This window comes from Microtus oregoni, unplaced genomic scaffold (genome assembly GCF_018167655.1).
Source record: "Microtus oregoni isolate MIOR12 unplaced genomic scaffold, Mior012 000004F_ref0000308, whole genome shotgun sequence".
Taxonomy (NCBI): Eukaryota; Metazoa; Chordata; class Mammalia; order Rodentia; family Cricetidae; genus Microtus; species Microtus oregoni.
In genome coordinates this window covers 57,113,730-57,128,499 of record NW_024543063.1, presented here as the reverse complement: position 1 = coordinate 57,128,499, position 14,770 = coordinate 57,113,730, and the positions used below count along the sequence as shown (strand labels likewise).

The window sequence follows — 14,770 nt, the reverse complement described above, 5'->3', positions numbered from 1 at the left end:
TATGGGCATAACCAGAAAATTTATGTCTTTGCAAAACAGACCACTACTGCAATCCTTCCTGGGGCAGAGGTGGGGGCTGCATCTTCCCAATGACCCAGGAAGGAAGGAAGTAACACTTGGCATAGCAGAAGCCCAGTTCCCATGGTCTAATTGACTAGTAGAAAGCCTGTCGTTTGTTGGTGCCCACTCTCAAAGGAAGGATGCAGGTGCCTTTGCCATCTTAGAGCTGGTCCCCATAGATGTTGCAAAGCAAGCAACCTCCCCCAGTTTACTGAAAACAGCATCACCTGTATTGCCCTGGAAGAGAGAGTTGTGACCCAAGGGCCCATACCCACCTCCCTGAGTAAGAGGCTTCGGAGCCCATGCTGCTCTGCAGCCCATTCCCTCTGGAGCTATGTGTGACCTAAGATCATCCATTGTGCCCTTAATGATTGCCCCAATACCCCCATAGATGGGACTAAAGACAGTAGCAGCCTGATCAAGGGGTCCCAGGACATGTATCGAGTGTGAGAACTCCTGCCTTCATGCCACTGCTGTGCCCCTTGCAGAGCTCGCTGAGAAGTATCTGAAGCTCCTGAAGACCTCTGCCCAGCAGTACCATGGCGGTGAATGCCCAGGAGCAAGGCGTACTCATGCCTCCCCACAAGTCTACATCCCCCCAATTCTACAGTGGAGCCGGGGTACAGCACCCTTGGACGTTCAGGAGGGAGCCACTAAAGAAGACCCCGAGGCCACAGATGACACTGATGTGAGCTTCCAGGATCTCTTCAATTTCAAGGCCCCCAAGGGACCTCGAGTGACAGTCCTGCTGGGAAAGGCTGGGATGGGCAAGACCACGCTGGCACGTCGGCTCTGCTGGAGGTGGGCTGACGGTCAGCTGGACTGCTTCCGGGCTCTGTTCCTTTTTGAGTTCCGCCGGCTCAACATGATCACACATTCGCTGACACTGCCCCAGCTCCTTTTTGACCAGTACCTGAGCCCCGAGTCAGACCCTGATGCTGTTTTTCAGTACCTGGAGGAGAATGCCCATCAAGTCCTGCTGATCTTTGATGGGCTGGACGAGACCCTCCATGCTAGTTCCACGGGTGCTGACAACACAGGCTCGGCCCTCGCCCTCTTCTCTGACCTCTGCCGTGGGACCCTCCTGCCAGGCTGCTGGGTGCTGGCCACCTCTCGTCCTGGGAAACTGCCTGCCTGTGTGCCCACAGAGGCCGCCATGGTGTACATGTGGGGCTTTGATGGGCAGCGGATAGAGAAGTACGTCAGCCACTTCTTCAGTGACCTGCTGTTACAGGAGCTGGCCCTGGCGGAAATGAGAGCCAATGAGCGCCTCCGGGGAATGTGTGCAGTACCTGCACTGTGCAGGGTGGCCTGCTTCAGCCTCGGCCGTCTGCTTCCTGGAGGCCCTCCAGGGCAGTCCACGGCCCTCCTGCCCACCGTAACCCAGCTGTTCCTGCAGATGGTGGAAACGTTTAGCCCCCATGGGACTCTGCCTGCCACATCCTTGTTGGACCTTGGAAAGGTGGCCCTTAGTAGACTGGACATTGGGAAGGTCATTTTCTCTGTGGAAAAAGACATTAGTCCTTCCCTGATGGCTTTTGGAGCGGCCCACAGCCTCCTGACCTCCTTCTGCATTCGTACCAGCCCTAAGCACCAAGAAATAGGCTATGCCTTTGCCCACCTTAGCCTGCAAGAGTTCTTTGCTGCTCTGTATCTGATGGCCAGCGACAGGGTAGACAAAGAAACGCTCACTTACTATGTCACACTCAATTCCCACTGGGTGCTGCGGACCAAAGCTAGGCTGGGCCTCTCCGACCATCTCCCTACCTTCCTGGCAGGCCTGGCATCTCACAACTGCCGTGCATTCCTTTGCCACCTGGCTCAACAAGAGGAAGCCTGGGTGAGCTCCAGGCAGGCTGCTGTTGTTCAGGTGCTGAGGAAGCTGGCTAGCCGGAAGCTTACGGGACCAAAGATGATAGAATTGTATCACTGTGTGGCTGAGACCCAGGAGCTGGAGCTGGCGCAGTTCACTGCCCAAAACCTCCCCGTCCAGCTCTCCTTCCACAATCTCCCACTGACCCGTGCAGACCTGGCTGCACTCGCCAACATTTTGGAGCACAGGGTTGCCCCCATTCACCTGGATTTTGATGGCTGCCCACTGGAGCCCCATTGCCCAGAGGCTCTGGTAGGATGTGGGCAAGTTGAGAATCTCAGGTGAGTCAAATCAGAAGAGAGACAGGGGAGGGTGGGAGAGGGCACTGTGCTTTGGGAAAGCGGGAGGTCAACCAGTCTGCCAGAGAGACTGGATTCAAGTCTTGACCATCCGAAAAGCACGCTCCATCTTCATTTAGTGTGTAACATGGTAGGGCAGCCGCTCACCTTGACCCGGCTCCTGGAGTCCAGGTGCCTGTGGCTTCCTGACTCTCACGTCTCTCTGGCAGTCGGGGACTGGAGTGCTGGATTTGGGCTGTGTTGCTCAAGGCTGCCTGACCTTGAACAGGTATATATTACCTCCCTCGAGGGTGTTTCTCCACACGTGCAGTAAGTACTCAAGTCAGACAGGCTTCTCAACCTGGCCTTGGTCCAGAACCAAGACTCCATTTCTATCGGAAGAGCAAAGGTGCAGTCCCAGTGTGAGCCTCTCCAGATACAGCGGGGGAAGTCCTGTTGGAGTCATGGACAAGTCAGAAGTTGGTGGTTCAAGTGGGTAGTTTGCTTTGCCCCATCTGGTCATGCAGGGACCCCGGTCCTTGCTCCAGCATCCCTCAGACATCCTAGCTGTAGGATCAGTGCAGAGCCATGGGTGTCTTTGTGCCCTGACTTGGAGAAAGGGAAAAGGTGACTTTAGAGGAATGTTTAAAGGTCACCGTGGAAGTGGAACACGTCCCTTCCAGTCACGTTGCATTGCTGAGAACCTAGCCACACAGCCACTCCGGGCTGCAAGGGAAGCTGGAAATGTCACTGCTGGCTGGTGAACTACTTCCAGCTAGAGCGCCATTTCTTGTTCTCCCCCTTCACATCAACACCAGGTTTCATTTACAAACTTGTTATCAGTGTCAATAGGCTGAAAACACCTCACAGATTTTAGTATATTATTAGCATTGTAACAAGGCAGTCCAGCCTACTGAGTTACAGTTTTATCACTTAAAATCCTTTTTAGACCGATTTGTGAAGTGAAATTGTTCCTCTGCAAAAGTCTCTGCCCATTTTGATCGTTAGCACTTCGTTGTTGCTTCTGGTTCTAAGGGAGTGTCTTGAGTCTGGGTAGATAGCTCGGTGTCTGCGAGGGCTTGCTGTAAAAGCAACAGGACCTGAGTTCAAGTCCCCAGCGCTTATGTAAAAAGTAAGCATAGCCTCTCATGCCTGTAGCAGAAGAGGTGAGGGACAGAGACAGGTGGATCCCCAGAGCTCACTGTCAGCCAGTCCAACCTAAGCTAGAGTGAGTTTCAGGACTAGTGGGAGAAAAACAAACAAACAAACAAACAAACGGAAAAGTGATAAAGACCTCTGGCTGCTACGAGAGCAGTAAGCTTGCACGCATGCATGATCCTTGCTTGTCATGATTTAAACTCTATGTGACTGTATTTCTATGGATGAAGGTAGAACCGATTTGGCAGATAAAGAAGCCATTGCTGTGAGCTGTACTTCTTGCTACCCCAGCAGCTACAATGATAACTCGTGCTACTATGATGCCCCATCTCTCCCCATGGACACTGCCAGTGGTGTATTGCCAGTTTCTAAGCCCTGCCTGCCCCGCACTGACTCGTTTTGCTTCTCTCCTGCAGCTTTAAAAGCAGAAAGTGTGGGGATGCCTTTGCAGAAGCCCTGGGCAGGAGCTTGCCTACTATGGGGAGCCTGAAGATACTAGGGTGAGCCAAGGCTTGCAAGCGAAATATGCGAAGAAGGATATCTGGCATACTTTTCCCTGTTTAGTCCTGCACAGACAGATTCCTGGCCAGTCCCCTTCTCTGCCCCCATTCCTCTACCGTCTTTGTTTGCCCTGTAGGTTAACAGGAAGTAAGATCACAGCCCAAGGCATCAGGCATCTGGTACAGGCTTTACCCCTCTGTTTCCAGCTGGAGGAGGTCAGGTGAGTGACCTCTAAAAGGGCTCTTTTGCTTTGGGGATCATTCCATCCAGGATGACCAGAGAGCGAGAGCCATCAGTCTAAGAATGAGGTGGGCCAAATCCGAAAGAATGCCTCTGAGATTCCAGCGGTGCACATATTTGGGACCACCTTGGAGGATCATGAGTTTTGGGCTCCCTCCCCTCCTTCTGTGGCCCTAGGAAAAGGGATTACAGTATCTAGGCAGAAGGCAGGTACCGTGGGGAACACATAAATGCATACAACGTACTACTTCACACTCTGCACTTGGGTACACACTTGCACAGAAATGCACACTCAAGCTCAAGGGTGTGCCACAGACCTATTCACAGATGTGTACATGTCTGGCACACACAGGCACACTGAGACTCAGCACACACTTGTGGTGGACCTCTCGACCGGCGAGAAAGAACGACCACCATATCAGGATTCCCCTCAGATCACGCTTTACTGGAGTACCCTTGATTGATGGGGAGCAGGAAACGAGAGGGGCAGAGAGCGAAGGGGCAGGGAGCTAAGGGGAGAGACAGAATGAAGCGAAGGGGTGAAGGGCTCTTAGGCAGCTGCTTAAATAGGGAATTGGCACACGGGTCGCCCTGTGATTGGCTGCCACCAACAGCTGACACCAGACCGCATCGGGATAGGCTCAAGGATCCTCATCCACCGCGCATGCGGGAAGCTGGGGACACGCAGCTCTCAAAGGCATAGCCAAATATGGAGTTGTTTATTTCCAACAAGACAGGATGCTGGCGCCATCTTGTAATGGCGATCCTGTCGGCTCACTACACACACTGGCTGAGCCTATCTGCACAATATACCTCTTGCTTGTGTCTGGAATTGTTTCAGAGAAAGGTGGAACCAGGGACCCTCTGCTACAGTCTTTTTAAAAAAAAAAAATAATACTTTCTTTTAATTTTATTCGTTTCTTTTTGAGATTATAATATAATTACATCATTTCTCTCTTCCCTTTCTGTAGTGATGAGGCGAGCAGGCCTGCTTTTCGTCCTGCCCGGCTAGCTTTACACCCGAAATAACAACACACAAATTGTATTCATTTAAACACTGTTTGGCCCATTAGCTCTAGCCCCTTACTGGCTAACTCTCACATCTTGGTAACCCATTTCTATTAATGTATGTAGCACCACGAGGTGGTGGCTTACCGGGAAGATTCTAACCTACGTCCATCTTGGGCTGGAGCTTCATCGCATCTGCCTCACTGCCTTCTTCCTCCCAGCATTCTGTTCTGTCTACTCCACCTACCTATGTTCTGACCTATCAGGCCAAGCAGTTTTCTTTATTAATTAACCAATGAAAGCAACAGATAGATAGATGACCCACCTACATCACCTTTCCTCCCTCCAAGCCCTCCTATATACCTCTCCTTGATCTCTTTCAGATTCAAGGCCTCTTTTTTCATTGTTATTGCATCCATATACATAAATGTATATACATATATTCCTAAATATAACCCTCTCTGTCTGTAAATGTTACTTGTTACTTGTATGTATGTTTCCAGGGCCAGCCATTTGGTATTGGATAACCAATTGGGAAGACTATTTCTCCCACTCTTAGCATTCAGTTGCCTATAGTTCTTTGTGTAGAGTAGCGGTGTCATGGACTTTCTCCCATCCATGTTAACCTGTCTGTTGATGTTGTCATCGTTAGGCTCATGTGTAGGCAGTCATATTGGTGAATCTGTATGAGTATAGCTTCTAACATTGCTAAGAGACACAATCTCAGCAAATTCCTTGGTCTTCTACAGCCTTATACAGCTCCTTCCTGAAGTTCAGAAAGGCAACCCCTGAATCTAAGCAGGCTGGCCCAGGAAGAAGTATAGAATACAACACTTACAGACTGGACCACAAGCTGGCCAGTCTCTGCTGTTCCCTCTGATGCCTTTGTTCAGTGGTCACTATGGTTTGAATGAAGATTTAAACCATTGATCTTATCAAAACTCTCTCTTTTGGTTATTGAGTGGCCTTAATCTTGGCACCCATCACCCATTTATTTATTTATTTATTTTCAATGTCCCCTGTTGCTCTCAATCATTCTCATACCATTTATCCATCTGCCCCTCCAGCTGGGATTTCAGAAAGAGATAGGTTGGAGCGGTTGTCCTGGACTCTGGGGAGCTGTGGCCAGAGCTGACACCAGAAGTAGAGTCTTTAGTCCCCCACAGAGACTTCAGTAGTCCCCTGGGATGTTGGCGAACTCAGGACTCAGGCACACTGTACACCTAAGGCCTGGATCACCATACCTCACTTTATAAGACTGTCACCCACCGCCTGGGGCTTCCTAGCGCCCATCCTCCCCCCCACACCTGAGGGATTAGGTCTTGGTCTCTCTGCAGCTTGCACGACAACCAGCTGAAGGACCCAGAGGTGGTGAGCCTTGTGGAGCTGCTCCCTTGCCTACCAAAGCTCCAGAAACTTGAGTAAGTGATCTCGACCCTCAGCCAATCCCTTTTCCTGGGCCAAGTCACTCTTTCCTTTGTCCACCATGTCAAGGGTATCCAGCCCTGACACTTTGCCACAATTGTGCAGCCTGAGCAGAAACAGCGTCTCCGTGTCAGCACTGCTGTCCGCGGTGAAGGTGGCCATCACGTGTCCTACTGTCAGAAAGCTGCAGGTCAGGTGAGCAGATTTCCAAGGTCTTGGGAAAAAAGGAAAGGGACAGAGGGAGCGAGGGATGGGGAAAGAGGAGGTCCCCCTAGCTTACAAGATCTGTGTGTGCATGCCTGAATCAGCTTAATTCAGAGTGTGGCTTGGGTCTGGCGCTTTATTAATAGCAATTGGGTGGAAAGTTGCGTGGACCGATGGATGAACAACATTGCGGAGCCAAATGAATAGTTAGCGCTGTGTCGCTCTCCGTGGTACTGAAACAGTATTACCTCATTGGCTCACAGGTTAGACGTCAGGCTTCTTAATCTGAATACAAATGTAATTCTCATTTTAAAAAGCTCTCAGAGGACATGGTGGACATGGTGATACACGGTGGCAATACCAGAACTCAGGAGGATTAGGAGTCCAAGGCTAGCCTCAACTACTAGTGAATTCAGGGCCAGCCTGGTTTACATGATACCTTGTCTTAAAAAAAAAAAGAACCAAAACAAAACTAAACAAAGACCCCTCCAACATCATCTTTCTGACCTTTCAAAAGCAGACTCGCGGGTGGCAGAGAACTTAGAACCTGTGCTAGGGCACTCTTTCCCATTCCCTGGTTTCTCTGTGGGCCAGGAAATAAACTTTCCCTGGATGGTTGGGGCGGGGGTGGATGACAGCTGGGCAGTGGTGACTTCCGGTTCCTAGATATCATGGCTTTGTGTCTGACCCTCTAGCGAGTCCGACTTCATCTTCCTTCTGTCCCCGATCACAGAGACAGCTGTGCAGCAATCAGGGTAAGTAACTCAGGAGACATGGCCCCAGCTAGTCCTGAGAAGGGGTCCGGGCTGGGAAGGTGAGGGTGGGAACCTAGAGCGGAAGTGGGAAGGCTCTCCCTACTGCCACGTGAATTCCTGCTCAGGGCTGGCAAGGTAGTGCTCCCCCTCCCTCCCATGTGTCTGGAGTACATCTGACCCCTGGCTAGAGAGCATGCCCAGGGTCTCAGAGTGAGCCAGGCCTGTAGGGAGAAGGTGAAGAAACATTCTTCAAACTGAAAGAAAGATAAAGAAGAAGTTAGTGAGCCACACATTAGGGTTGCCTGGGGAATGGGAGGACTGAATGTGTCTAACATGTTCCAGACACTGGCCCGCCACCAGTGTTCAGATGCTGGCCATGCGTGGATCTCCACGTGCTCCCCCCCCCCCCACTGGGTGGGTGAAGACATGTAAGGTTCTCCCTCTGGGGGAACACTCCTCCCAAGTTCCCCACACTCCTCCCTGACTATCCCAGCTTCAATCTCCCCATCTGCACCATGAGCCAGTTGTGCCACTGTCCCTCCCTACACCCCTCCAGATGTCTAAATCTCTGACACCCAGTGTAGCCATTGCCAGCCATTGTGACAATGGAAATGAAGTGACTTCAGTCTATCAGTTGCATGTACCACCCTTCCAGGGCTCAATAATGGCCACAGGTCCCTCCCGTGGCAGATGACACAGCGGGAGAACAGTTCTGTTATTGTAAAAGGGTTCTGTAGACATTTCAAATCTCTAAGTTATGGAAATGGCCCAAGATTCTCTGCAGTCCCTGGCACTCTCCTCTCCCTGTCTGAGAGTCTGGAAGGGCTGTAGCTCCCCTCTGCCTGGACCTGCCTGTCGCAGTGCATGATCCCTGTCTTCTGAGCCAAAGATCACATCAAAGGGATGCTAGCTTGGCGACTTTAGGAAATAGAAACCGAAAAGTCTGATGGGTTATGTGACTTGCCAAAACCTGCACAGCCACATATGGGAGAGAGCACATTGGAATGAAGACCTCAAGCCCTTTACTCCTGCGGCTTCTCCGAGTTGCACCTTGAGTGCCTTCCAGCTCTGTCTTTGGGACTAACTCACCCCGGGAGGTGCTGCAGGCTCTTCAGACCCTAGATGTTAAGCAAAGAGGTTCAGTTCATCAGGTCTGGCTCCTGAGCCCAAGCTAGTATGTAATCTTTTCTTTATAGAGCATCAAGCCTACAGGACAAAGACAGCCTGAAGAAAGAAAGACAGAGCCAAAGCCTGGAACTCAGGTACCTCAGCAAGGCCTGCTGCCCTCAGAAAATGATAATGGAGGGATGGCCCTTTCCCAGGGGAGGGAGGCCAGGCAGGGAGGAGCACAAGGAAAGCAGATGCAGTGACAAAGAAAGGGCTTGCATATGTCAACAAGAGCTCCAGCTGAATGGGCCCTTGCTATATGTGGGGCACTGTGCTCAGAGGTGGCTGGTACTTTGTGGAAAGTCTTTTAGGAACCTCATGAATGACATGTATTACTCCAGTTTGGTAGAGGAAGAAACTGAGTTACAGGCAGACGAAGTGCCTTGAATAAGATCACTCCTCTACTAGAGGTACACAGACCCCTAGGTCTGCACCCTCAGGACTTGTCTGACTCAGGACAGGAAGGACCAGGGTTTTCCCCTGAACTCCTCTCTTCCTATCCCAGTCTTCAGAGATGCCAGCTCAGGGTCCATGATGCAGAAACCCTTGTGGAGCTACTCCAGAAAGGTCCCTGCCTGGAAGAAGTGGAGTGAGTACCCTGGAAAGTGGGAGACCTGGGGCAGGAACTAGGGGAGCTTGGCAGAGCAGCCAAGGCCTCACCTTCATGTGGGGGATGTGGTGTGGGTGGCTGACTTCTCAAGAGTCCGGGGACATCCCCTGTCAGAAAACCTGTCAGAACACCTGTCAGAACATCTGTCAGAACATCTGTCCAAGAACCTGTCAGAACACGTGTCAGAACACCAATCACCGTGTAGCACCGTCCTATGCCAAGTGCTGAGCTAGGAGCTGTCAGACACGTGTGTTAGTGTCTCCTCATGGTGATGGAACCACGTTTTATAGAGCAGGAAATGAAGGCACAGAGGGAAATTCACTCAAGATCAAACGTAGGAAGCATCTGGTCTGAAGTTCTCAGCCCATCCTCGTGAGTCCTGCCACCACTTCCATGGCCATCAGTAGAGGGGGCCCCTCCTGCACTTAGGATGACCAACTAATTCTTCACAGGCTAAAGAAGTTCCCATGATGCCTGGTTCCTTAAGATGCGGGGCTTAAGAACTGGTGGTGATATTTCTTAGTGATAGAAAGGGGGCCCCACCAACAATCCCAGGAAGTCCTCTAAGGGATGTGAGGCAGAATGGTGGGGTGCACCAGGTGGTGATGGTGCACACCTTTAATCCCAGCATTTGAATCTCTGAGTTCAAGGCCAGTTTGGTCTACAGAGCAAGTTACAAGACAACCAGGGATACACAGAGAAACCCTCTCCTGAAAAACCAAAAAAACAAAAAACTCACAAACAAACAAAAAATAGTGGGGTGCTGTGAAGTATTTAGGGGTGAGTTGGCTCACTTCAGGGTGTGCTACATAAGGGGCGGGTTACTTGGACGATCAACTCTTGATCTCTTACCTTGTTTCATTGGAAGACTCAGGGACAAGACTCAAACATAGCAAATGAGGGCCAGTAAGACGACTCAGCAGCTAAGTGCACCTGTCACCAAGCCTGGCCATCGGACTTCAAAGTCCAGGCCCCACTTGATAGAAAGAGCAAATCAGCCCCTGCAAGTTGTCCTTTCGCCTCCGTGTGCACGACCCCCACTACAAAATATAAACATAATTTAAAAAAATGATTAAAAGATCTGGAGAGGCCGGGCGGTGGTGGCGCACGCCTTTAATCCCAGCACTCGGGAGGCAGAGGCAGGCAATCTCTGTGAGTTCGAAGCCAGCCTGGTCTACAAGAGCTAGTTCCAGGACAGGCTCCAAAGCTACAGAGAAACCCTGTCTCAAAAAACCAAAAAGAAAAAAAAAAAGATCTGGAGAGATGGTTTAGGGGCTGAGTGCCTGTTGCCCGACCCCCCCCCCCCCGGGGGGGACCTGACTTCAGTTTCCAGCATCCATGTTGGCAGTTCACAACTTCATGTAACTCCAGTTCGAGGGATCCAGAACACCTTCACGCGCATGGCAGACACTCAGGTTTACAAAACAAAATTTAAAAAGAAGACATGGGATGTTTCTGGCCTGCTTGCCGTCACTGAACCTACCCCTCCCCAGTCCCTCACTTGCAACACAACCCCACCTCACCTAACTAGATGAATAACACCTTCCCAGCCACCCTATTGCCAATCCAACTTAGGCGGTCTCAAGCCCATCTCTTCTACAGGTTCTTCATCCACTTCCTCTGTTAGAACCTCTCACCTAGTGACCTCTCACCATTAGCTCCGGCTCGTGGTTTTCCCACCTTCCACCATGGCATTCTCTTTCTGTCAAGGTAGACTGTATTTCACCACTGCCCTTCACTCCCTCTCTCTTTACCTTCAGAGTAAATAAAGCCCAAATCCTCACATCCTGTGAGACCCAGAAGCCTCCCCCAAACTCTCCAAACCCTTTACCCTGCTACCATAACTCAATTTCCAGTCTAAACACACTGGCTTCCTCTGGATGCTGATGTGTGCTATATGATGGGATCTTTGAATGTGCTGTTCCCACTACTAGGGACAATCTTTCCAAATCTCTCCCCATCACTCACCTATAGAACTCCTGGGATTTCCAGCGAGTACTTAAATAAATCAAGAAAGCCCCGCCCCTCCCCCCGGCCCTACACCAGGTCAGATATCCTGGAATTAAGGAGGTTATCACAAGAAACAGTTATTTGTATTGCAGCGTACAGGAATAGGTACAGGTGGAACCTTCCAGTCAGGCTGTCTGGGTTGAGTCCAAGCCCACCCTTGAGCGGGTCCCTTAAGGACTCTGCCTTGCTTTACCCGGCAGGAAGATGAAGAAGATATGAGTCCCTGCTTGCTCATAGATTGTATGGAATGTGGCACACATGTAGAAGCGCCACGTGTGGAGCTGGCGGCCTGTCCCCTTAAGTGATTATAAAGTTCACTGTGGGAACGATGCTCCAACTGAAGCAAGAGGGAGGCTGTGCGTGTCTCCACGGTGCCTCTATCTTAGTCTTTCAGAGAACCATCTGGAAGACGAAGGCTGTCGACTTGTGGCAGAGGCTGCTTCCCAGCTGCGAATTGCCCAGAAACTGGAGTGAGTTGCACACCCTGCCGCTGGGTGACAAGAGGAGCCATGGAGAGTCCCATCTGGTCCCTGCCTGCCCCTGTTCCCCACACCCACAGTCAGCAAGGATCTGCCCAGTGTCCCCTCTCTCCAGCTAAGTTGGCCTCTTGACTACACCTTGCTCTTGCCTCTGCCCTGAGCTACTAGTAGCCTCGCTGTCTAACTCTGGCCACAGCTCTGGGAGGCAGGAGCCTTGCACTGGGCCAGAGCTAAGGTACTGAATGGGTGGGTACTCGGCCGCTGGGCCAAGACTCCGGCGGGCAATGTAGTATGTTTGGTTAGGGTGTAGGCATAAGTTGTTGGAGTGGTGACCCAAGAAAGCAGGCTGTCTAATGGTGCAAGACGGGGACAAAGATGGTATCTAGGTGGGTTGTGTTATGCCTCCTGGTCGTTGGGTTGAGTAAGGAGTAGTGATGTTGGGGAAAGTGGTTTGGGCTTCAGCCTTCACTATGCCACTCCATAACTTTAAAATCCTGGGAAAGTAATTGAATGTCTCTGGGCCTCAGTTTCTCCATCTGTAAAATGGAATTAAATGAGACCATGCACACCTAAAACCCTTGGTACAGAGTCTGCTAGTCAGTCCTGCATGGTCAGCAGTTACTCTGCATACCACAAAACCAAGGCTCAGAGAGAGGAGAACCAGGGGTAGTGCTTATGGGTTAAGCCAGAGAACTTGAAGAATTCTTTGAGAGACCCTGCTTGGGGACCCATGACAGACAACAATTTTTAAGCCACAATGAGGGGGCAGGAGCTGTCTGCCTGCTGACACTGCCTCCCTCTCCTCTCCACAGCCTCAGTAACAATGGCCTCTCTAAGACTGGGGTGACCTGTGTGTTGAGAGCCATGAGAACATGTGGGACCCTGAAGGAGATGCATATCAGGTGGGTGCCACACAGGGCATCGTCACTGCCCTTTAAACTCTGAGTTCAGGGCCAGGTCACCATACTTTCTGAAATTCCCCATATTATTTCTGGCCTCATACCTCAGGGACCCCCAGAAGATGCTGCCTGAGCCCTGCCCAGCTAGCACAACAGTGCAGTCACCGCCGGTGCTGTGGCGCTCCTCTGGAGAGCTGCCTGCAGCCGGTGGAGCCATCTGAAAGTAGCAGGATCAGAAAATGAGAAAACAGCCCTCCAGCTCCTTGCTTCAGTTGGTACAAACTGTGCAGTGCCCACTGTGTCCCCAGCTCCAGTGGGATCAGGCTGGGCCCTGCCCCTTCCAGCTCCCATCAGTTCCTGCCCAGCTTCTCCTGAGAACAGTCTCCATGTGACATATCAGCCTCCTGTCCCTCTGGTCCAATCTCAGTTCTGTCTCTACCAGTGTGGGGACCAAGAATATGTGTAAATGGATAAAAGTGCAGCTCCCACCTTGTTGCAAGCCTCCTTCTTGGTTCTCAGTTGCCTGGAGGGTCTCCATTTTGTGCACACCTCCCCCAAAGGGCTGGAGGGAAACCAGATCTCTCACAAGGTAGATTAGGGTCCTCATTCACTGTGGCCACTGAGATGTACTGCGTGTCATGAGAGACAGCACCCATATTCTAAGTGCTCCAAGCATCAGAGGAAACCCCCACCCTAGTCCACCTGTGCAGGCAGAAGGGGCATGCTACAGACTGAGGTACAAACCAGAGCTGGAAGAATCTGAAGTCTGTGTAGCAGGAAGGCCTCACACCTCAAAGTCTCAGAGGAAGTCACAGGAAGGGGCTTAGCTTGGCCAGGTGTGGTGTCTTGGTAGTCCCACCTGGTCAAGGTAAGACAAGGACCATAACTCTGTCTGTTGCTCCTCTCTTGTCCACAGCCTGCTGACCAACACCGTGGTACTCATATTTTCCCGGGAGCCAAGGGAGCAAGAGGGGAGCTGCAAGACGTAAGGACCAGCATCCCTACATTCCTCTCTGGGATGGGGCTGTGCTCTCCCTGAACCAGGGCGACCTCAACAAGAACTCACAAAGTAGGGCTGGAGATGCATCTCAGATTGTAGTGTTTGTCTAATACTGCATGAGACCCTGGACTCAGTTCCCAGGGCTGTAGAAATGACCCACGGTGGTGCCTAAGACACACGAGACCCTGTCTCAAAAGTGAAAGGGAATTCACCAAGGGTCAGGCCTTCAGCAGCCTTGCTGGAGACATGGCTCTGATGAGGAAGGAGCAGACTACTGGGAACCCAGTGATGTAGGATCTGGGTAGTATGCCAGGCCAGGCTGGGATAGTTAGACAATTATTCATGGGAAACTTGGTGGTTTAGCCTAAATATGGAGAGTAGCCTGGCCCGGAGCTCTGATTTGGCCAGAACTTCTGTCTTCCTTTGGCACAGGACCATTCAAAGAGATGTCTGTCTTCCTCCTTCAAATGACTTCCAGGACATAGCTAGGGGCTTAGCTCTGTGTCATGTGTGACTCCCCACAAGCTATAGCACAGAGTCTGAGCCTGGAAGGCTGGTAGGAGAAAAGTGCCATCTCCACCTTCTCTGATGATGATAATGACAATGATATTAATGGTGACAGCAACCAGGGTGAATTGGGCATTTCCTTATGTGTGCGGCTAGTGTTAGACAGAGAGAGCTCATTCATGCCAAACGAGGCCAGTCCCAGGTCACACCAGGCTAAAGTCCCACTGACCCTGGTTGAGGTCAGAGAGTCAAAGCTAGACAGTGAGTTTTGGCGAGACGCTCAGCCTGGCCTTGCTGTGTGTCCTCAGGGGAGCACCACTTACCAGCTTTGCATCTTCTGTGACCTCGGAGATGTCCGGGAGCTCTCGAAGAATCAGGTACAGTAATAATTCTCCTACCTTGTCCCCAAGCTTCAAACCTGTCTCACAGGGTTTGTCTCACCTGTGTCAAGGAGTTACAGCCTGGCGACTTCCTGTTCCCTGCATATCCCACCCTTCAGCCACCTCCCACTGTCTAGGCAGTCCCACCCTGTAGCTTCCTAACCCTGGGTTGGGGAGACTGAACAAAAAAATGAAAGCAGTGAACTTCCAACCCCC

The 14,770-nt window shown here is 51.3% G+C and overlaps 1 protein-coding gene across 1 annotated transcript in view; it reads left to right on the top strand.

Annotated features, from left to right (window-relative positions):
• Positions 1-14,770, top strand: part of Nlrc5 (NLR family CARD domain containing 5) — a 69,095-nt gene that overhangs the window by 15,297 nt on the left and 39,028 nt on the right. Inside the window, exons 6-17 of the mRNA XM_041649997.1 lie at positions 549-2,214; positions 3,786-3,869; positions 4,007-4,090; positions 6,456-6,539; positions 6,649-6,738; positions 7,443-7,502; positions 8,699-8,764; positions 9,175-9,258; positions 11,676-11,759; positions 12,581-12,670; positions 13,584-13,652; positions 14,483-14,551. Of these exons, the coding sequence (XP_041505931.1) occupies positions 549-2,214; positions 3,786-3,869; positions 4,007-4,090; positions 6,456-6,539; positions 6,649-6,738; positions 7,443-7,502; positions 8,699-8,764; positions 9,175-9,258; positions 11,676-11,759; positions 12,581-12,670; positions 13,584-13,652; positions 14,483-14,551 (2,530 nt within the window). The remainder of the gene's footprint in view (positions 1-548; positions 2,215-3,785; positions 3,870-4,006; positions 4,091-6,455; positions 6,540-6,648; positions 6,739-7,442; positions 7,503-8,698; positions 8,765-9,174; positions 9,259-11,675; positions 11,760-12,580; positions 12,671-13,583; positions 13,653-14,482; positions 14,552-14,770) is intronic.